The following is a 23,436-nucleotide window of genomic DNA, read 5'->3' on the forward strand; positions in this document are numbered from 1 at the left end:
ATAAAATACTAGGGCAAATACTGATAATAAACACTGACATTTTATAAGTGAGAGATATTTTAAAGAGCGTAAGGTGCTTGCCTTGCATACTGGGGACCTGGTTAGATTTTTGGTACCCCATATGATCTGAGCATATCCAGAAATGACCCCTGAGCACAGAGCTAAAAATAGGAATGAGTGGGTATGTAAAAAAAGCATGCTTAGTAAGTGATGACATTTCATTTTTGTACTTTTTGTATCTCTCACAGTTCCCCTTAAAGACTGAACAAATGGTACTTAATTGAATGTTGTTAATATATAACATAATTATTAACATATTAATTAATGAATTGTATCACTTACCAAAACATAAAACAATGTTTATAACTATTACTGATTACATATAGCTTTTTAAATCCAGTATCTGCTTCTACTATTTTTAAACTATTCTAAGATAATTTATATACATATATATGCATATTTGGGGTATATTCAGACCCATATTATACTAAGGATCATACTACACCAAGAAAAGGGCCTTAACCTGTGGACACCATATTTTATCTTATCAATTATATATAGCTCCTGTTTTTTGAAAAAACAAAGATTCAGTTAAATAGAATAGAGGCCCTTTGTTGGCATGAAAATAACTCGAACTGGAGGCATGAAAAGTACTCAGTATGTGCCCCTGAATACTTTCAACAAATAGAGGAGTAGTCTGCTTTTATAATTAGAAAAGATATAGTGACATAGCAACCTAAACATATTCTAGTGCAGTTTTAGAAAGGTCCTATATATTCATGAGGAAGAGAAACACACGTGTTCAACTGAAAGAAAAATACAGCAAATACCCTTCACATGTATACGGACAGCAGAGAAACATCATAGTATCCTAGTAAGGCCAGAAAGAACAAGCTGACTAGGGGTCAAGAAGAGCTCAGCTGTGTAAATTCCACAGACTTACCGTCCACCCAGAGGCCTTCATTCCTTAGCAATAGAAAATACTGGTGTTGGTCAGGTCAGCACCACGAAAATGTAATAGGGCAGCTTTTCTGAGAAAGACGTTACATGAGCCAAACTTCAAGGCTAAGTAAGCCCTGTCTGTTCTAGCTTCCCACCCTAGAAAGCCCTTCTAAATTTGCTGGAGGAAGAAAGCCACGAAGTTTCATAATATTTTCACATACCATGTTTTCTTTTATTTTATAAATTTATTCTCTTTCTTACACTATTCTTTTTACTTCTGTAATTCCCTTGTTTCCCTATTTCTTTGATGTTTCTTCAGCATCAATTCTCATTATTTATTACCTGTTTTCCTTGAATGTTAAAATAAGTCTGCATAAATTCATACCTAAAAAAGGATTTTTATGAAGTTAATTCGCATTCATATCTCTTCTGTAATATAAAGTATAGTTATGGTTAATTTAGAATTATTATGAGTCTTTGATTCTAATCGGCATTATTATTAACATCAGAGATCTGAAATTTTATCTTAGGATACTGATCAATTTGAGGAAAAGTTTGATAAATCAAATGTTTTATATTGTAGAGGATACAAAGGCAATTATTTCAAATGTTCAGGGCAGTTTAAATCTTAGTATGTGGCTGTACATGCTAGAGTTCAGCCCTGAATGAACTAACAGCTTTAGGAAATGAGCAGATAATACGGTAGATCTCCTGATGAGAGGTCTCCCAATTTGAGAGAACATTTCACACTTTAGAAATGACAGACTCTTGAAAGGTTTGATTGAACAATTAAATCCCATCATACCATCTTGAATTCAGGGCATGAGAAATAATAAGCTGCATTGGTATTTTGAATTTTCTATAGGCCACTAGTAATATATATCTTTCATCATGCTGTGTAATTCTCTCTAGATTTACTGCAATTCAACATGTAGTAAATGGCATTGTGTGTCCTAGAATAATAAAAAATGGCTATAAAAGTGGATATTTAATGAACTTGCTGGATATGATTGTAAATGACATAACTTTTTCCTACCGGATTTAATGAGCATGTGGGCCTAACAAATTCAATAGAATATTTTTTGGAATGCCTACCTGTGATTACCTAGTACACGTGTTTGCTTCAACACAGATTAAGGAAAATTAGAATGAAAATTAATCAGATAAATGTAATAAGATTCTTTAAAGATATATTTTAGGGTGAAAAGAGATGACTGTGCAGAGAGTAAGGTACTTCAATTGCACAGGAAGTACCTAAGTTTTATCCCAGACACCCAATATGAGAGTAAGTCCTCATATAACAAAATATTTTAAATTTTTATTTATTTCTAATATAACTTTAAGAACATAAAATCATAAAACTATAAAAATTTTATAAGTATATTATGTTAAATTGATATTGCAGCATGATTTTTATTGTAGCTTTTAGTATCTCTCTCATATCATGTGATTGTCATTTCATTATGTTTTGTGGTAGGAGCAATTCAGATTTAATATCTTGGGAAGTCTACATTGAGTGCAAAGTTTAATTAATGACATAAATTGATTATAGTATTGTTTATAGTCACTTTGATGGGTATTAAATCTAATTTGCCTCTTAAAAAGGTCACAATTCAATCATCATTGGCCACTTAACATTATTCAATAGGATAAAATTTAATAACCACCAATGAAACTGCTACAATTGTATTCATTTCTATTTCTGTTACTGAATTAAGTTATAGTATTTATTTTTCTTCAATTTGTTCTTATTGTTTATTTTTCCTTCAATGTAGGAAGCAATTCCTGCCACCTAAATAATGGTGGATGTTCTCAGCTCTGTTTGCCAACATCTGAAACTACAAGGACTTGCATGTGTACTGTGGGGTATTATCTCCAAAAGAACCGCATGTCATGTCAAGGTATAAATTCTTGAAGAAGTCTCAGTTCTAGTATATTTATTTTGTGCTAATTTTGAGAAGCAAAATTCTTAGTAAAAATATTTAAAAATCATCTTATTGTTTTTCTTCTTATTTTTATAGATGTAGGATTTTTTAATGTTTTTGAAATATTTAAATTATCCTGTTCTTATAAAACATTCTGATTTACTTCATGAATAGCAATTAATTATCAAACTATTAACGAATTCCAGCAAACTTTCTGGTAGGCAGAAGTTAAATTACCTGTGTGCTTAATTTAAAATGTATTTTTGATAATGGGAAAGCAAAATATTCACAAAAGGTAAGTATTTTGTGACTTTTTTAGTGAGCAAAGTGATTCAAATGATTCAACAAAAAATTAGGTTAACAATGATTAGTTATGTAAATTATATTTAAAATAATTTTTTTCATATATAAGCAAAGAGAACTTTGGATTTTGAAACAATGTCATGAAGTTTTGTTGTGATATAGGTATGTTTTCAATTATTTACTGCTGTTTTCTACAACTATAGGTTTCAGATCACTACCATGAATAATATTTGAGAACTTTATCTTGATTCTATTATGTGCACAGTGACATGTAATTTAGCCAGATTAAATCTCTCACCTGTTGTTCGTCGATTGTCGATTGCCTCTAGCAGGCCCCAGTAACGTCTCCTTCATCCTAGCCCTGAGATTGCTCTTTCAGCGTTAGGAGAATGAGACCCATCATTGTTACTGGTATTTGGCATATTGGGTACGCCACGGGGAGTTTGCTCTCACCAACAGATTCTAATGATTGCTCAGATTTTGAGAACTACTCATTTACTTTTCCAACAAGTACCAAGTTTGATTTGCAATTTCTTAAGAGTGAAGAAATATTTTATAAAAGAAGTTAATATTGTTTAAAATAATGCAAATATAATTGATTTAACCTAAAATATTTGTTTTGAACTTTTCCCCACATTTAGGTATAGAGTCATTTCTTATGTATTCTGTTCATGAAGGAATCAGAGGAATACCTCTGGAACCAAGTGACAAAATGGATGCTTTGATGCCTATATCAGGAACTTCATTTGCTGTGGGAATAGATTTTCATGCAGGTAAATACCTTTTTATTTATAATTTATGTACAATGCTTTCAAATGTTTAATTAAACGTGATGGAAATACAGTTTCATCTATATGCTGACAGCAAAGATAAGAGGTTAAAACGAGCAAAGAAATTTTATGCTTAAGAAATTTTTTCTAATTTTGCCTACAAAAATCATGCAAAATTTCTTAATGTATAGTATTTGAATTGCAGGTGCAATAAAATTCCAAGATATATCACTTCTATATTTACTATTTAGTTTCATCCAATTATCAACAGAGATAGTAAGAAAATATTTTATTATATACTATAAGAGATATTATTTGAATTATTTGTGGGAAATGAGGTAATCTAAAGCAAATAGTAGCAAATGAGAGCTAACTTTGGAAAGAACTTTATAAGCTAAACTCTTTTAATACAGTTTATTTTAAAAATTTCTGACCTTATTTTAGTTAAAAAGAAACCAAAACATGCCGGTCACTAACATTTTACTGTGACTTATACAAATAAATATTAGCATTGGTAAACTAAGACATACTATAAATATTAGATAGGTTTCTTTCAATACTAAAATTAATTTTTCAGTACTTTCCAGCTCAAATTCATGAAAAAGGACAGTTGATAAAACCAAATAATATGTACTATGGGTGTATACTTCAGTGTTGAAGTTTGCATATTATTTTCTCAGAACTGTTTTGTATTTATAAAGCCTTAATTTTATTAAACGTTAGAAACAAATACTTCTTTGATTTTAATCTTAAAAAAAGAATCCTTCAAATCAGCATGTGGGCTTTTGGTAGTAAGCTAATTTTCCTCCAGCACGAACACATTTTGTATAATCATGTGTTAAGAAAATTCTTCGATGCAGAGTAATGAGTTACTGGTGATCTACACAAATGATTCAAAGATTATTTTTCCTAAGTAAATTATTTTGTACCAAATATTTGGAATCACACAGAGGCAAACTTCCTACATTTTCAAAAAGGCTATCTGTTCTTGGGCACTCAGGTTTTTCCCAGATTCTGGCTATTGTAAAGAGTGCTGCAATGAACAAACAAGTGCAGATATCACTTTGGCTATACATTTTTTGCCTCTCTGGGGTATATTCCCAGGAGTGGTATTGCTGGATCAAATGGGAGCTCAATTTCTAATTTTTTTGAGAATCGTCTGTTTGTGCGTGGGGAGACTTTATATTACCATTTCAATTTCCTTGATGGTGATAGGTCTGTTCAGGTATTCCGGGTCTTCTTAGTTCAGCCTTGGGAGTCTGTAGGAGTCTAGGAATTTATCCATTTCCTCGAGGTTTTCATGTTCTGTGGCATAAAACCTCTCAAAGTACTCCCTGAGGATCCTTTGAATTTCTGTATTTTCCGTTGTAATGACCCCCTTTTCATTTCTGATTCGGTTTATTAGGTTTTCTCTCTCCCTTTCTTTGTGAGTTTGCTAGAAGCTAATCGATCTTGTTTATTTTCTCGAAGAACCAGCTCTTGGTTTCATTGATCTTTTGGATTTTTTGGGGGGGTTTGCATCTCGTTAATCTCTGCTCTGAATTTTATTATTTCCTTCCTCCTGTTCAGGTTGTTCTCCTTTTGTTGGTCCTTCTCCAAGCTCTTAAGCTGTGAGGTTAGGTTATTTATGTGGGCTCACTCCTCCTTCCTGAGGAATGCTTGTAGAGCTATAAACTTTCCTCTTAACACAGCTTTTGTTGTGTCCCATAAGTTTTGGTAACTCATGTCCTCATTTTCATTCGTTTCTAGGAATCTGTTGGTTTCCTCTTTGATTTCTTTTCTAAGCCACTCATTGTTCAATGGTGCACTGTTTAATTTCCAGGTGTTTGATTTAGTTTTCTGTTTTTGTGCATGATTTACTTCTAATTTCAGCGCATTATGGTTTAAGGAGATTGTTGATACAATCTCTGTCTTCTTAATTTTATGGAGGTATGTTTTGTGGCTCAGCATGTGGTCTATCTTGGAGAATGTTCCATGTATGCTTGAGAAGAATGTGTATTCAGCTTTTTGAGGATGAAGTGTCCTGTATATATCGACTAAGTCCCTTTCTTCAATTGTTTCCCTCAGATGAGGTATGTCCTTGCTAAGCTTGAGTCTGGTTGATCTATTAAGAAGCGGTATTGAAGTCTCCCACTAGTATTGTGTTGCTATTGATGTCTTCCTCCAAGTCTATGAGTAGTTGTTTTAACTACTTTGCTGGTCCCTCATTAGGTGCATATACATTTAGTACTGTAAGTTCTTCCTGTTGTACAGATCCGTTGATCAATAAGAAATGGCCTTCACTGTCTCTTGTGACCTTCTTGACTCTGAAATCTATGTGGTCTGATATTAGGATTGCTACCCCAGATTTTTTATGGGAGCTGTTTGCCTGTAGGATTGTTTTCCAGCCTCTGAGTCTGAGCCTGTGTTTGCTTTGAATATTGAGATGTGTTTCTTGCAGGCAGCAGAATGTTGGGTTCAGTTTTCTAATCCATCCTGCCACTCTGTGTCTTTTAATTGGTGCGTTTAGCCCATTGACATTGAGAGAGATTATTGTTATGGGGTTTTGTCCCATTTTTTTGTTAAAATTTGGTGTATTTGAGGGACCTGTCTTGTCTTAAAGTAGGCCATTTAGTTGTTCTTGTAACCATGGTTTTGAGTCTATGAAGTTCCTGAGCTGTTGTTTGTCTGTGAAACTGTATGTTTTTCCTTCTGTTATGAATGAGAGTCTCGCTGGGTAAAGTATTTTTGGTGAGGCATTTATTTCATTGAGTTTTTTCTAAGTGGCAATTTTTTTAAGAGCAGTAATTGCTATCTAACCCACTTTCCAATAATTATTAATATAAAAATAAGATTATTTTGCAGCAAAGTAGCTTTTTTGGAGGAATTATCAATTATTATTTTAATTGTATTCTTATTGGAGCTGTCTTATTTTAAAAATGCATTCCAATGGAGGTACTTTTTAGAATATGTGTCTTTCTTTTAAGTGTGAAGTGATGAAGCTCTTAGAAAAGATCATTTAAAATGTTTGAAAATTCCTGTTATTGATAAGAAATTGTCAATCAAAACTTGATTTCAGGTAGAAATCAAGTTATTACAGATCACAGGGTAAGAAAAGTAACTGGATAAGCTAAGTCTTTTGCAATGAATAAAACAGTTTCAGTACCAGCTGAACTAATTTGTTTTATGACCTTAGATAAGTTAACTTTTTTATTCTTAATATCCTCATTTTGAGGGACATGAAAATATTTTTGTAATTTAAACAATGTTTGGCACATGCCCAGCATACTTGGGTATTTAGGAAATTGAATGTCTAATTATAGAATGTAATAAGTGGTGGACATTTAAAAGGTGTGATATTTTTACCTGTCAAAATGAGATAAATAAAATATGCATGTGATAGATAGCTCAATGTTGTTTATATTTTTTTCTGTCTACCCACATAGTAGTGTCAAGAACAGCAGCTTAATAGATTTCCCCAAGGCAGTTTAATACTAACAATATAATGAAGAGCCTGTACAGTAGATATCATAGAGCCTGCATAATACCATGGTATTTCTAAGTTGTTAAAAATAGAAAATATATATTAGAATACAGCTCTTAGACAATAATACATTTTAAAACTAATGATCAGAATGATAGTGTTTTTCTCAAGAATTTTCAGGCTTAAAAACACACACGTCTTATGCCCTCTCTGTATTTATAATTTCTGATCACTTACTGGTTATGTTTTATGAAAATATATTAGTATTAGAATAGTTGTCAGAAACCTGACTAATTATATTCTTACAGATAATTTAAATTTCTATATTTTTAATGAAATTATTTTACCTAATTTTATGAGGGAAACAGTTTTGGATGTATCTCCCTTTTCTTAAAAACCAATTTTATATCTTATGACTATACATTCTTTCTCCTCTGAAATTGTTCCCTTTGCATATACTCTGTTTTCTCACCTTTCATTAATGGCATTGATCTCAGAGACATACCCCTATAAGAATCAATCAAAGACTAAAATAACAGAGCAAATGTGTCCCCCATTTTTATCTTATAATAATATAAAAGGATTAACTAAGTATTTCTGTGATCAACAATGTAGCAATTGATGATGACAATTTTGAATGGATAAATGTATAATTTAACCGGTACACTTCACAGGGGTTGACAGAGCTACATATTGCTAGATTTTGATACTAGTAAATTAAAGTTTCTGCAGAGAAAGAATTCCTTTCAGAAGATGAAGTGATTCTGGACACTAGCCACAGAGAAAAGAAGACCCTGTGGCTAGATTTAAAATGTTCAAAGCATTCTTATTACTGAGTGGAAAAGTCCCATTCCACTGGAAAAAAATTATTAAACTTTGAAAATCCTTGCCTGCTAGGTGATATTCCCCCTGATGAATGAATGGTGCATTTGATGCTTAAAAGATATATTTTAGTTAGAAGAAAAGCTTTCCAAGCAAATATATTGTTCCAGTTACTAATATGATCTTCAGTAATTAATGCTCTAGTCAATCTTTTCCCCCTTACCTTTGAGATATCTGTAACATTTTTATAATAGTCACACTATAGATTATTATTAAACAAAGAATATTCTAAGTGCTACAACAAATATCATGTACATATATTCTTTTGAATGAATGTTCTTCTGTTCTGACAGTTGATTCCCCAAGGTGAAGTTATTGCATTTTATAGTAGTTCAATTTTAAGTTTACTGAGAACCCTTCGTACTGTTTCTCATCTGGATTGAACCAGATAACACTCCCACCAGAAGTGGATGAGAGTTCCTTTTTGAGTGCATCTTTGCCAATGTGAATTATTTCAATTATTTTTGATTTGTGCCATTTGCATTCTGCCTATATTTTACTCAGTATATTTTATTGATTCTGGTCTGATCTCAAGGTCTTGATTCACTTGGAATTGACCTTTGTATAAGATGTGAAATATGAATCAGTTTCAAATTTTAGTACGCTGTTATCCACTTTTGCCAACATCAAATGTTGAGGAGGCTGTCTTAGTCTATAGCACCTGTGTCAAAAATTAACTGACTATATATGTTGGGTTTTATCCTTGGATAGTCTCTTCTGATCCATGGTCAGAGTCTATCCTTATTCCAATGCCATTCTGTTTTGTTTACCGTGAGTTTAGAGTGATTTTACAAACTAAATATTGCAATATACCCCTGGAACAATAGCACAGCAGGTATGGTATTTGCCTTGCACACAGCCAACATGGCCAACCTGAGTTCGATTCCTCCGCCCCTCTCGGAGAGCCCAGCAAGCTACTGAGAGTATCTCGCCTGCACAGCAAAGCCTGGCAAGATCCCCATGACATATTCCATATGCCAAACACAGTGTCAAGTCTCACAATGTTACTGGACCCACTCAAGCAAAATCAATGAAAAACAGGACAGTGATAATGACAGTAACCCCCTCCCCATTTCATACTTTTGAGTACTGTTTTGGCTATATGAGGTCTTTTATGATTATATACAAATTTTATTATGAACTGTTCTAAATCCTTTGAATAAAAAGGTCTGAGTTCAGATAGGGATTCCATTGAATCTATATAATGGTTTAGGTAAAAGTATCATTTTGACAATATTGATTCTACCAATCCAAGAGCATGGGATGATTTTTTTTCTATTTTCTAAGAGTTTCTATTTCTTAAGTGTTTTTGAATTTTTTATGCTATTGATCTCTCACCTCCCTTGTTAAGTTGATTTCTGGGAACTTGATGTTTTTGAACATTATGTTGAATGGAATAGACTTTTTATTTCTTTGCCTTCTGATTCATTATTAGTATGTAAGAATACAACCAATGTCCCAATTTTTGTGTACTAACTTTGTGTTAGTTGGCATCGAATTTGAGTATAAACTTTGTAACTGGGTTGTAGGCTTTCCATCTGAAGTCTCACTATGGTGACTGGGAATAATTAGACAGAGTTCCAGTGCCCTTCCCATGAGGCTGCAGTTACCCCATCACCGTTGGCTCATACCTGGCTTTCCAATAAACTCTGAGGCGGCAGTCACCATGCTGCCAGGAGGCAAAAAGCAGAAGAGACAGTTGCCTTTCCCTCCCAGGGGTGGGGAGGGCAGTAGTTTAACACATAGTCCATTCACATTTCTGCCGCAAGCTGTCGGGCTATGGATTAAGTCCCTGTGCCTCTGGAGCCATGGCCGTGCTGGAGAGCCGTTCATGGGGGCAACTCGTGGCCTTGATCAGGCATGAAGAACAAGACTTTGGATATTTTAAATATAAACACAGAGTGTTATTTTAATTTTGATAATATTTTACTTCTTTTGATCTTTCTATCATTTTATTCATCTTGGTAGTTTCATTATTAGACTATAAATTCATTTAAACATTTGTAATAGTTTCCTAATAAATATCTTTCTTTTCATTATGGTTCCTAATGACTGTTGTATGATAATTCATATGTTATTGAATTTAACTATTTTATTTTATATATTTAATTTTGTTTGTAATCAGCACTATTCAGGGTTTTTTCTTTTTTTTGACTTTGTGCTCAGGAATTACTCCTGTGATTTTGGGGCCATATCCAGCACTCTTCAGTGTTCTTTTTTTTTTTTTCCTGTGCTCAGGAATCACGGTCTCAGGGATTATATGGGGAACCAGAAATTGAACCCAAGTTAGCCCTGAGCAAAGTAAGCACCCTACTTGCAGCACCAGAAATGGGCTATTTTAAATGTAGAAGCATATTTTTTATGTTATATTAAAGTGTTGTGAACCAACAATTTTGTAGAATATTTTCATCATCTGAAAGGAAAATGCCTTGGTCATGATTTTTTTTCCTTGGTATTTGTTTTTGGGGGAATCACATTCTATGGTGCTCACAATTTGTCCTGGCTTTGTGTTCAGGGATCATAACTTTAGGGATTCAGGGGATTATATGTGAGGTTGATGATTGACTCTGGGGTGGCCACCTGAAAGCAAACACCTTACCCAATGAACAATTGCACAGATCCAGTAGTTTTGATATTTCTCCCAAATCCACAACCCTAAGACAGCCACTAATCTACTTTCTCTCTATATATGTTCTAAGTTTTCATATAAATGAAACCATATGTAATTTCTTTGTGACTGACATTTCTCTTAGCAAAACATTCATATTAGAGTCTATAACAGAAGGAGTTCCTTATGTTTTTCCAAAAACAATTAGGATGTACTATATGCATTTTATTAATCCATTGATCAACTGATAGACACTTTTCAATTTACATGTGCATATCTAATTATTCCAGAACCATTTTTAAAAGAATATATTTTTCATTGTTGAACTTAGTGTAAACATTTGAAAATCAATTGAGTGCAAATATGAACGTTTACTTCTGTATGCTATGTATTCTTCCATCACTTAGATTATCTTTGTCAGCACTCCTTGTTCAGAATGTCATAGCTTTGGACTTGGACTTTTAAAATTTTAATTTTTAAAATTTGAAGTGTGAATACACAAATGTCACCCATCTTTTTTAAAGATTAGTTTGCCTCATCTTGGACCTTGAACTTTCATATGAAATTTAGGATAAATATTAATTGTAGCAAAATTTGTCCCTGAAATTTCAATCAAAAATTTCAGGAAACTGTTGAAATAAAAAGATGGTGTGTGTGGAGAGATATATGGTAACCTTAACATACTTCAAGTATAGTAGCATGTGATATATTCTTAATAATTTGGGTCTCTTTTGGCATTTTTCAAAAATTAATTTGAAGGGCTGGAACAATAGCACAGTGAGCAGAGCGTTTGCCTTGCATGCGGCTGACCCCCGGTTCAATTCCCAGCATCCCATATGGTCCCCTGAGCACCACCAGGGGTAATTCCTGAGTGCCGAGCCAGGAGTAACCCCTGTGCGTCACCAGGTGTAACCCGAAAAGAAAAAAACATTAATTTGAAACTTTAGTAGTGCTTTAAATGCTCATTGATTTGCTTGAGTGGGTCCAGTAATGTCTCCATTGTGATACTTGTTGTTACTGTGTTCGGCATATCAAATACGTAATGTGTAGCTTGCCAGCCTTTGTCGTGCAGGCGATATATTCTTGGTAGCTTGCCAGGCTCTCCGAGAGTGGGGGAGAAATTGAACTCGGGTCTGCAAGGTCGGTCGCGCGCAAGGCAAACGCCCTACCAGCTGTGCTATCACTCCAGCTCACTTTAATGTTAACATTTATATTTGTGCATTGCTAATTTTAAGTTTACAAAAATTAGATTGCATTTCATACTGATCCTGTATTGTTTGTTTAGTTATTAGTTCAAACAGATAGGATCTTTCATTAATTCCTTAGGAGTTTCTAGCTATAAGATCATACAACTTTCACAAAATAATTATACTGCTATACTCTCAATCTTGGCTGGAGCGAGAGCATAGCTGTAGGGTGTTTGCCTTGTGTGCAGCCAGACCGGCTGAGCTGGTTTCGATTCCACTGCCCCTCTCAGAGAGCCCGCAAGCTACAGAGAGTATCTTGCCCGCATGGCAAAACCTGGCAAGCTACCCATGACATATTCAATATGCCAAACACAGTAACAACAACTCTCAAAATGGAGACATTACTGGGCCCGCTCCAGCAAATCAATGAACAATGGGAGGACAGTAACAGTGACTCCCAGTCTTACCAATTCTGCATCTTCTTTGTATAGTATTTCTCCTGCCTTCTCTTTTTTCATTTGCCTGAATGTCTCATTGTTATTGTCTTTTTCATCTCCCATCTCCTCATTTGAATTCTGATATTATATGATCATAGCTTAAAAACAAAATAAGTGGTGCAATCTTAAGAAGAAACTTTAGATAAATGTTCAATCATCCCTAAAATATAACTGAAAATATTCAAAGACCTTTACTAGGTAGGTTATTTAAATAAGCAGTCATTTTGTATTCTGAGATGTCTCTGTTGAATGGGGCCTACTTTAATAATAAAAGTGGGCATTATCTGATAAGTAGTTTTAAGTTGTAAGTTTGAGATTCATAAATGTTATATTCTTGTAAGTTTTATCCTTTACATTTTTAATTTTATTACTGGCAAAAACAGTTAACTCTATTAGAATAAATAAGGAGCAGCTAATATTTATGTTTTGTTTAGTAAAAATCACTATCGTGAAAATTTATATATTTTTTGAAAAGTATTATTATAAATTTAGCATAAATGTAATACATGGATATAAAATAATAATATCAATATATAACATTTAAAAATAGTTAAACTTGAAATCAGAAACAACTTTCATAAGTAGACTATGGTTGAGAATCTTCCATTTGAATGTCAGATATTTGCCATATTTTGTGTCATAGTTCTCCTTTAACTCATATAATTTGTTAAAGATAATTTTCCTTCTAATACTGAGACTTTCCCTTAGCCAGTATCAGATGAGTCAGCAGACCAAAGAAAGAACATGCAAAATGAGCATGGTGTTGTGACTCCTGTTTCTATGTGGGCAGATAATGTACTGAAATATATAATATTACTCAAAATGACTTTTAAGACAGTAGCGATAGTAATGTGTTGACAGGTCTTGCCATTACATCTATTGTTTAAGGGGTAAATGAACCATGGTAATAATTCTTTTGTTGAAAGGAAAGAGCAAAATGGTTAGGACTATCTACTTTCCCTATGTCCTGGAAATTGCACCACTTGAAAGTAGGCTTTCATTTGCAATGTAGCATAATAGTTAATACTAGAAAGTGTGATCAATTGCTAATGTTGGTACTTTACACACTTCTGGAATTACTTATTCTCTCAAGTTCTTTATTCAGATGGTTAATGGTGCAAGGAATCCCAGTTTCAAACTGTTCCTATCACTACTTAAAGGAGATGCGACAAGACTTTCTGATATAAAATAAATTTGCGAGTAATTCAACGTGTTCATTTTCATATAAAATATAGGAGATTTTTCCTAAAAGGATGTCCTACAGATTTCAGAGAAATAAATAAGGATGTACTGAATAAACCTTTAAAATGCAGTCCTAGCTTGTCTAAATTTTTCAGGTTTGTGAGTGAAACTGGATGATGACACTCCCATTGCTCTGCCTGACCGTTTGACCTAAAGCAGTACAAACATATCAGATTCCTGCTGACCTTTGCTTGATCACTGCAGTTTAATGAATGATGTTGTGTTTAGAATCGTGTCTAGTGTCTTAGAAACTGGCACAAAACTTCAAAGAAGTCAGATGACTTATTCAATGATACACAAATTAAAGTAACCAAACTAGGGTTAAATACATGTGCTTCAACACTGAATTTGTTTATTTATTTTTCTCATGTGCTTTCATAGTCTGCATTTTTGTAAGTTTGTCTGTATGGTTAGGTTTAATTTATAATTTTTTTTTATTTAGAGTTTAATTTTCTTCAGCAGTTTGAAAGGCAAGAGCAGGTGTTTTTTTTTTTCTCCTTCACTCTGCATTAGATTCTTCTGTGCTATTATGAACATAACTTTATGTTGAACAAAAAGCCAAAACTCTTCCCTTTTATTCTGTTGCATAAAATGACTTATTTTTTTGCATACTGCTGACAAAAGTCTGACTGAAAGATGAGCAGATCATCACAATGCACAGGCTGCCTTCATATACATGTGGTGAGAAATTAAGTACTCAGATTTAGACAAAAAGCATGGCTCCTCTGATCACATTTGTGAATTCAGAGTAATAAAATACTGAATTCATCACAAGGTAACCTTGTGGAGCAGAACTTTCATTACTTTCCAGTGTATTATCATGATTAAGAGCATTGGAATATTTCATATATGATTGAAGCTGAATTGGCTTTAATTATTTCAGTCAAGGTGATTAACAAAGTAAAATAATTAGGAATAAAACCCATATATTCATCATTGTAGCAAAATTGTAATTGAATTGATATTAGCTAGGAGTTGTATTATTAAGAGATATGTTACTGATATGCTACTTCTTTAGTAAGTGTTTGATAGAAATATTTATAAATCTGTTGTATTATATTTCCTTTTTAGGAAATTAAGTAATTCTATCTTTTACCACTTTTTTATAAATTGGGAGTGGAGAATAAAGAGTTTTTATTTGGGGCTGTTGGAAAGGTGCTAAATATTTCTGCCAACTACCAAATTTTAAAAGTATAATAATATAAAAATGCCATTATCTCTAGACTGTTTACCAGCTATATAAAACATATTAGTACAAGGATGGAAGTATTCCTTAGATATCACTTAGCTTTACAATGAACATATGATATTAATTTTATTCTCATTTTCAGAATATAATGCAGGTTCATTAAGGTAAATTACCTGTTCAAAGTTCCAACAGCTATGGTGCCAGGATAGATACAGAATTCTTTCCTGCTTTTTAAGTATAATTCCCTATAACATATTTAATTTAATAATTGCATAATTTATTTACTTCATTCTTCTAGTCTGTAAGACAGAATATAAGTTAAATATAAAGTCATTATGAAGAAGTGAGCCACCAATTTTTTTTTTATGCTTACTATAAAAAAATGAATCTTGCCTTGAATTAGAGTTTGGAGGAGGCAGGAATGAGTTTGGGAAGATAAAAATTTATGAAATGGAAAAAAATTGATCAAGGTAAAATTGAGATAGTAAATGCAGTAATTCCATATCTGATAATACAAGGAAATAATTTGAAAAAAATATCTGCATCTTCATGCCTAAAGAACCATTATTTACTATAGACAAAATATGGGAACTACATAAATATTCATTAATTATTGAAATGATAGAGAAGTTGACATGCGGCATATAGGCCAGAATATAATAAAAAAAAGAGCTCACTAATGTTTTTTGGTAAACACAGACAAACCTTAAAGACATTTTGATAAGTGAAATATTTGTTAGACTGAAGATAAACAAATATTGTGTTTTCTCAAATGTAGAACTGAAAAAGGAAAAAAAGTCATAGGAGAAGCCAGATTCAAGGACACTGGAAGTGAGTGTGAGATAATTAGAGGATGTCGGTCAAATGGTACAGATGTTTCCCCTTAAAAATAACAGGTGTAGCTGGACAAGATCTGATGGTTAAAAGTAGGTAAGGGATATTCTTGATACACTTTCAGTATCAATACTGAAAACCGCAATCCCCAAACGGAGAGAGAAAGAGAGGTGATGGGAGGTATCTTAGGGACGCTGGTGCTGGGAAATGTACACTGGTGGAGGAATGGGTGTTAGAATACTGCATGACTGAAACCCAATCATGAACAGCTTTGTTATGGTCTATCTCAAAGTGATTCAATAAAAGCATTTAAAATGTTAAACTTTAAAAAAAGCAAGCATGCAATTTACATCATGAAGGGCATAGCAATATTATTATATGACATACAATAAAGTTATTCACTGTATCACTGTCATCCCGTTGTTCATCGATTTTCTTGAGCAGGCATCAGTAACGTCTCCATTCGTCCTAGCCCTGAGATTTTAGCAAGTGCCACATTGGAGGTTCTTTCAGGGTCAGGGAAATGAGACCCATCATTGTTATTAGGGTAACAATGTTATTAGAAGGGTGCGTCTTAAGATTTAGTATTTTTCATCCCAAGGGATTTCCTCTTTTTCCTCTTCCTTTAAAAAAGCATTTCATTATATCTAATGAGAATTTGGCTACTAGCTAACCTATTGAGACAGAAACAAAACCATTATGTCATATGCATTGCATTTACATAGGGATATATGAAAATTCTAAATATGACTAGAAGAATTAGGGAGAAAAGCTAGGATGAAGTCTCCAAATGTTTGAAGTGTATGAATGCATGAAAAAGACACAGACTTTCACCAATTTTGCAAATTGTTTTGGGATAGTTATACCTTTAAGAAATGTTTTCTTTTAATTTTTAATTTACTATATTAATTTGACAGAAGAAAACTATATTAACTTAAAAAATAAAGATACCTGGTCAAATTAGATTGGCTATTTTCTTAAATAAAATACTCTGTATTTAATCTAATTTGAATAGAAATTGGGCCATTTGACTTAGATGTAGCATTTGAAATAAATTGCAGTTGATTATTCTGAAAGCGTTGAACACTTCTTCATTTAAAAGTTCCCATGTAGCCCACTTTACATTTTAACTTTATTTTCAAATACATTTTATAAAGACTATCAAGTCACAAGTGAAATATTTCTCTGGGATACAAATTTTGTACGTTTTTTGTCAATAAAAATGAAATGGCTATGTGACCTGTCATTATCTTCTACTTCCAAAATAATTCTGCCTTACTTTTAAAAATAATGGTAAGTCATGACTTTGTACTCTTCCAGAAGTACTATTTACTTCTGTGTTGCACTCTGAATCTTTGGCCAGTTTCATTGGTTCAAGTCTTGAGATTCTCCTCATGACATATGTTGAGGATGCAGCAGTAATAAAATCAAGTTCCTCTCTGGTCTCATGAAGTTTATGTCCTAGTAAGAAAATGAGAGTGCCTCTCTCACACTCAATGTAACTTCATATCACATAGTGGAAGTGCTGTGAAGGAAAATAAGTTCTGAGAAAAGGCAAGTGTGGGGCTGGAGCAATAGTAAAGAGTGGTGTATTTGTATGCAGCTTCTCTGTATTCAATCCTCAGCATCACATATCTCTGCCAAGAGTAATTCCTGAATGCATAGCCAGGAGTAACCCTTGATCATTGTTAAGTGTGACCAAAAACCAATAAATAAACAAATAATAAAACAAACAAATGAAACCCCTACACAAATAATATTTAAAAAAGTAGCAACTGTGATATTTAGATTTTGTGGTGAGGTAAGGAAGTCTATCTGACAGATGAGCTTCAAAAAAGAATTGAGTGAAGGAAAATTGAATCCTGAGGATACATTCACAGACAGAGACATAGAAGGCCACAGGGTAGAAGTGAACAGATGTTGAGTTCTGGTGATCAGACCAGTGGATCTACAGTTTAGTGTGTGAGGCTGGTTAAGACAAATTGATATTGGATAAAATCTGATTTATATTTTCTATTTCTAGAACTTTATGTTTTTTGCTAGTGAGAAAACCACCTTGTTGGGCTGGAGAGATTGTACAGAGTGAAAGACACACCTTGCGTTAGCTGACAGTGGTTTGATTTGTTACCATGAGGAATTCCCTGATTACTTCCAGGAGTGTCCCATGAGCACAGAGTCAGGAGTAATCCCTGAGCACTACTAGGTGTGACTCAAAAAAAAAGACCACAAAAAAATCGAAATACAGTCTTAGTTCTGGGTGACAACTCAAAGCACTTGAATTCATTATATTTCCAGTAACTAATGGTGTGAAGTGGCCTTTAAATACCACTGGGTATGGCCCAAATTTTTTAAAACTCATGACAGAATACAATTTTTTATTCCTTCCACTTTCAGTGGCTCTCAAGCATCTATCACTTTCAACAATACCTTCAGACCATGATTTTATAGTTTCTCATGAAATTGCATGTGCTTTTATTTTTATTCTATTATTATTTTTGTTTGTTTTTCATTAGCGTTTGTGGTACCAGTGGTAAAATTCAGGGCCTCACTATTTAAGATAGGTATTTTGTCATGTGGGCTGGAGCGATAGTGCAGTGGGTAGGGCGCTTACTCTGCACGCAGCCAACATGGCCGACCGGAGTTCGATTCCTCTGCTCCTCTCTGAGAGCCCGGCAAGCTACCGAGAGTATCTCGCCCGCACGGCAGAGCCTGGCAAGCTCCCCGTGACATATTCGATATGCCAAACACAGTAACAATTGTCACAATGGAGACATTACTGGGCCCACTTGAGCAAATCCATGAACAATGGGAGAACAGTGACGTGACAGTGACAGTGACTTTGTCATTTCCTGAGTTTCACATACACACATAATTTTCCTCATATATATCCTTATTTTGCCAAAACTTCCTTACCTTCATTTTCATTGTAAGAGTGTACCTCAAGTGGAAAATTAGCTGTGAAGTCAGATATTGTAGAATAATAAAGTTTAGTGTATGTACTTTTAATACAAAGAATAAGGTACGAAGTGTGATTTTCTAATTTTGTCAGAATATATGCAGAGTAAGGAAGTGATTTGCAATAGAGAAGACCAAACAACTATTTTTTTCCACCAATTTTTTCCTCAATGTAATATGTGGAAATTCACCTACCTATTCCAATGAGTAAATATCCGTTGTAGTATTGGGTGGGAGAAGCAGACCTTATTTAATCTACAGCTATATTTTCAAAGTTGCTCTGAGAAACACATGAATCAAAATTATTTTTGTGCTTGTTAATGATACAGCTTTTCAGGCAAATTCTGACTTAAAATCTATAAGTGTTTGTGATGTAAAAACAGGAATATACATTGCTATGCCAAGATTATTCTGCTGTTTCTTTCAGATCTAGAACCAAGAACAACCATATATTTGGCAGGCAAGTTTCTTTGAAAATAGTTTAGGAGACACAAATAACAACCAAGTATGATGCACATCTTGTAAAATTATATATAAATACTAGTTCACTTCCAAATCAAATGCTAATAAGTTGTTATTGTTGAAAAGTGGATGATCATGTTCAAACATAAAAAATTTTGAGCAAATACTGTCCATGTTTTAGGTTTCATCCCATTTTATTAGATTTGTTTTAGGAATGTTCACTCCTAAAGAATAATTTTAAGAACTTGTCTTATTCAAATTTATCTTATTTTTAATCTGGCAACCAAATTTCCACAATGATGGTGAATGTGTTAAAAAGACTTTTGTTTACTTAAAAATAATTGAGTCTCCAAAATTTCCACCCATCTCACATATTAGTAGATAGATTGTATTGTAAATTATAGTTTAAAAGTTATAGTGTAAGATAAAGCTCATAATTCTTATCTAGTTCTTACTCTGGAGAACCCTATTGAAAGCATCCTGCCCGCACGGCAGAGTCAGGCAAACTCCCCGTGGCGTACTCGATATGCAAAAAACCAGAAACAATGATGGGTCTCATTCTCCTGACCCTGAAAGAGCCTTGAATAAGGCACTTTCTAAAATTTCAAGGGCTAGGACGAAGGAGACGTTACTGATGCCTGCTCGAGAAAATCGATGAACAACAGGATGATTGTGATTGTGAAAGCTCATACTTAATTAAATACTATAATTTATTAAATGTTATAATCTCACTATGCCAATATTGTCAGTGCCAAAAATTCATAATAGTTATAAATCTCATATAATTCTCTAATAAATGTATTAAATATTATTTAATTCTACCATAATTTAAATAAATAAAATAAATAAGTAGCATATTTTTTTCTTCCTGTCATATTTTTTAAATACCAATATATGAGGCATGTCTTAATTATACATTTCGCTGTATCACTGTATCACTGTCCTCCCGTTGTTCATCGATTTGCTCAAGCAGGCCCAGTAACGTCTCCATTGGAGACTTTGTTGTTACTGTGTTTGGCATATCGAATACTTAATTAACAAATGTATATTAAATAATATATTTTAAACTGAGGTAAATTACTGGGGCTAACGAGATAGTTCAGTGGTTAAAGTGCTTGTTTTGCACACAATTAACCTAGGTTCAATCCCCAACAATGCATATGGTCTCTGGCCCTGCCAAAAGTGATCCCTGATTGCAGAGCAGAAATAAGCCTGAGTACTACAGAGTGTAACCCACATCTCTCCCACCTTGAAAAATAAAGAACTCCAGATTCTGGTTATTGTGAATAGTTGTACAATGAACATAGAACTGCAGATAACACTTCTGCCGTATGTTTTTACGCCCCTGGGGTATATTTCCAGAAGTGGTGTTGCTGTGTCCTTTGGAAGCTCAATTTCTAATTCTAATTCTAATTCTAATAATGAAACACTTTTTGAATAATGCTGATAAATAGCATTTTAATTGAAATTTATTTATAATAATGATCAAATTTGAGAACTATGTAAAGAAAAATGTGCCTTGCATAGACCACTCAGTCATCTTTCCAACAATTCCACACTTAATTTTGGCATTTGTTTTCTCATCTACCATACACATCCTCTTTTCCAAAAGATTATATTTCCATTAAAAAATATTGGAAGAATTTTTTTTGCTCTTCTGCTGGGGAAAATTTCCTAATAGCCAAATTTTCTCTGCTATATTTTATTTTGATATTATTTATATCATTGTATATGAAAAAATATTGGACATATTTTTGACACTCGAGCATTTATCAAATTTAAGAACAATTTTCTTGAAGCACTGAAAGTCATTCATATGCATATCTACTAGTCAATTTAATTATTTATGCCAAAGTGTACAATTTTTTGTAACTGAATCACCATGAAATACAATTACAAAGTTGTTCTTGATTGATTCTGAATAATACAATGTTCCAACACCTGTCCCTTCACAGATGCACATTTTCCGCTACCAATGTCATGTTTTCCTCCTGCCACCACAGCCCCAGACTGCCTATATGGCAGACCTCTCTCTCTCTCTCTCTCTCTCTCTCTCTCTCTCTCTCTCTCTCTTTGTGTGTGTGTCTGTCTCTCTCTCTCTTTTTCTCCCCTCTTCTTTTAGGCACTGTGTTTTCCAATACTGCTACTCTGCTACTGAAACGGTATTAATTTATCTCTTTCATCAGTCACTTTTGTCCAAAGTGATCATTTTCAACTATCACTGTCACAGTGGTCCCTACTGCCCTAACTGTACTGTCTCTGCCCTCTTCTTGGTATGCTTCCTACCACGGCTCTTGTCTCAACTAAGTGTGTGTCTGTGTCTTTTTTTAATATCCTGAAAATGTGTATGAGCATTGCATCTGGCTCTCTCCCTCTGATTGATTGCACTCAGCATGATATTCCCCATGTCATCCATGTATAAGCAAACTTTATGACTTCATTTTTCCTAACAGCTGTGTCATGATCTTTTGTGTAGATAGTTTCTTTATCCACTCATCTGTCCTCAGTCACTTTGGTTGTTTTCAGATTCTGGCTATTATGAACAGTGCTGCAGTGAACATGAGCATGCAGATGGCTTTTGGCATTGTGTTTTTGGGCCACTAGGTATATACACATGAGTGGTATTGCTGGTTCATGGAAGCTCAATTTCTAGTTTTTGATTAATGTCTATATTGTTTTCCAGAAAATCTGGAATTTTCCAGAAAAGCTGGAATTGACATTCCCAACAGCAATGAATGAGATTCCTTTTCTCTCAGAATCCATGTTATCCATGTCAGAGTTGGTTGTTCTTTTTGTGATTTTTGCCAGTCTCTGTGGTCAAAAAAAATAAGGAGAAGAGATGAACAAAACATTCCTAAAAGAAGAAATACAAATGGTCAAAAGGCACATAAAAAGTGCTCTACACAACTAATTATCAGGGAGATACAAATCAAAACAACAATGAGATAAGCCTTTCTTACTACAGATACTGGCATACATCACAAAGTGTATAATTTAAAGATCTAAACTAACATCGCATATTTTCCATGATCTTAGTTTTATGAGGAGAGAATTTATCTTAATCGAATTTATTCTGGTTGTTATGTTAGGCTACAGTATTCTTTGATCTAAATATTTTCCACTGCCTTTAATTGTTTCACTTGACTAAAATTGTTAGTCTTAGGATACAGAAGAAAGCAATTCCCCCTTTTTACAAACAATTTCTGTATCTGTTGCATGCACATTCATATATCTTCTATTTTTATTAATTTTCTCTTTCAATGACACTGTATCTAGAATAGTAGATGAAACCAAAGCTAGTAATTGGTCAAACCTATGATAGTCTTCTTTCATTCTGAAGGTTCTATACTGGTTAAATAGACATATATAATGAAGACCTCTACATTTGGAACCTCTCTTTTTGAGATACTAATTGACTCTAGCCATCATTATTTCTCCCTGGAATAATATCTTTATCATCTTAATTGTTGATGTCAGGAGAGGAGAAAGTATAGGGTCAATTGAACATGTTCACTTGATCTCTCCTGCTCTCATAACTATTATTTCAGAGTAAATATAGTTATCTAGTTAGCAGAGGTTGTTCAGTTAACAGACAGCATTGTCAATGATAAACATTGAAACCACGAAAATGATCCTTGTGTGAGTCTTGATGTTAAGGTGAATGATTCATTAGTCAAAATTGTGTAAGAAATTCATTTGTTCCCTGAGTCCAATTATAAGCCCCACAAATAGGTAGCACTGTAGTGCTGTCTTCCCTTTGTTCATTTACTTAAGCGGGCACCAGTAACATCTCCATTGTGAGACTTGTCGTTACTGTTTTTCACATATCAAATACACCACAGGGAACTTGCCAGGCTCTGCCATGTGGGCGGGATACTCTCAGTAACTTACTGGACTCTCCGAGAGGGATGCAGGAATTGAAACTGGGTCAGTCACATGCAAGGCAAAAGCCCTAACCACTGTGCTATTGCTCCACACATAGGTATCAATAATAATGCCTTACATTTCTTGGTGAATGATGTAATTTCTGAAGTGCCTTATTGGCACTTACGAACTTTATTGTTTTAATCTAACAACATCTAGCTTTTTCATTACTTTTATCTCCTCTTCTTCTATCTGCTGTGACTGATCAGGTTTTTCTACATTGAGAAAATAATTATTTATCCAGTCTGTAAGA

At 33.7% G+C, this 23,436-nt stretch overlaps 1 protein-coding gene across 1 annotated transcript in view; it reads left to right on the top strand.

The window, feature by feature from the left end:
* LRP1B (LDL receptor related protein 1B) overlaps positions 1-23,436 on the top strand; it is a 1,985,988-nt gene that overhangs the window by 1,406,524 nt on the left and 556,028 nt on the right. The window contains exons 34-35 of the mRNA XM_056117551.1: positions 2,718-2,843; positions 3,812-3,943. Of these exons, the coding sequence (XP_055973526.1) occupies positions 2,718-2,843; positions 3,812-3,943 (258 nt within the window). The remainder of the gene's footprint in view (positions 1-2,717; positions 2,844-3,811; positions 3,944-23,436) is intronic.

Source organism: Sorex fumeus, unplaced genomic scaffold (assembly GCF_029834395.1).
Source record: "Sorex fumeus unplaced genomic scaffold, SorFum_2.1 ptg000035l, whole genome shotgun sequence".
NCBI classification, from domain to species: Eukaryota; Metazoa; Chordata; class Mammalia; order Eulipotyphla; family Soricidae; genus Sorex; species Sorex fumeus.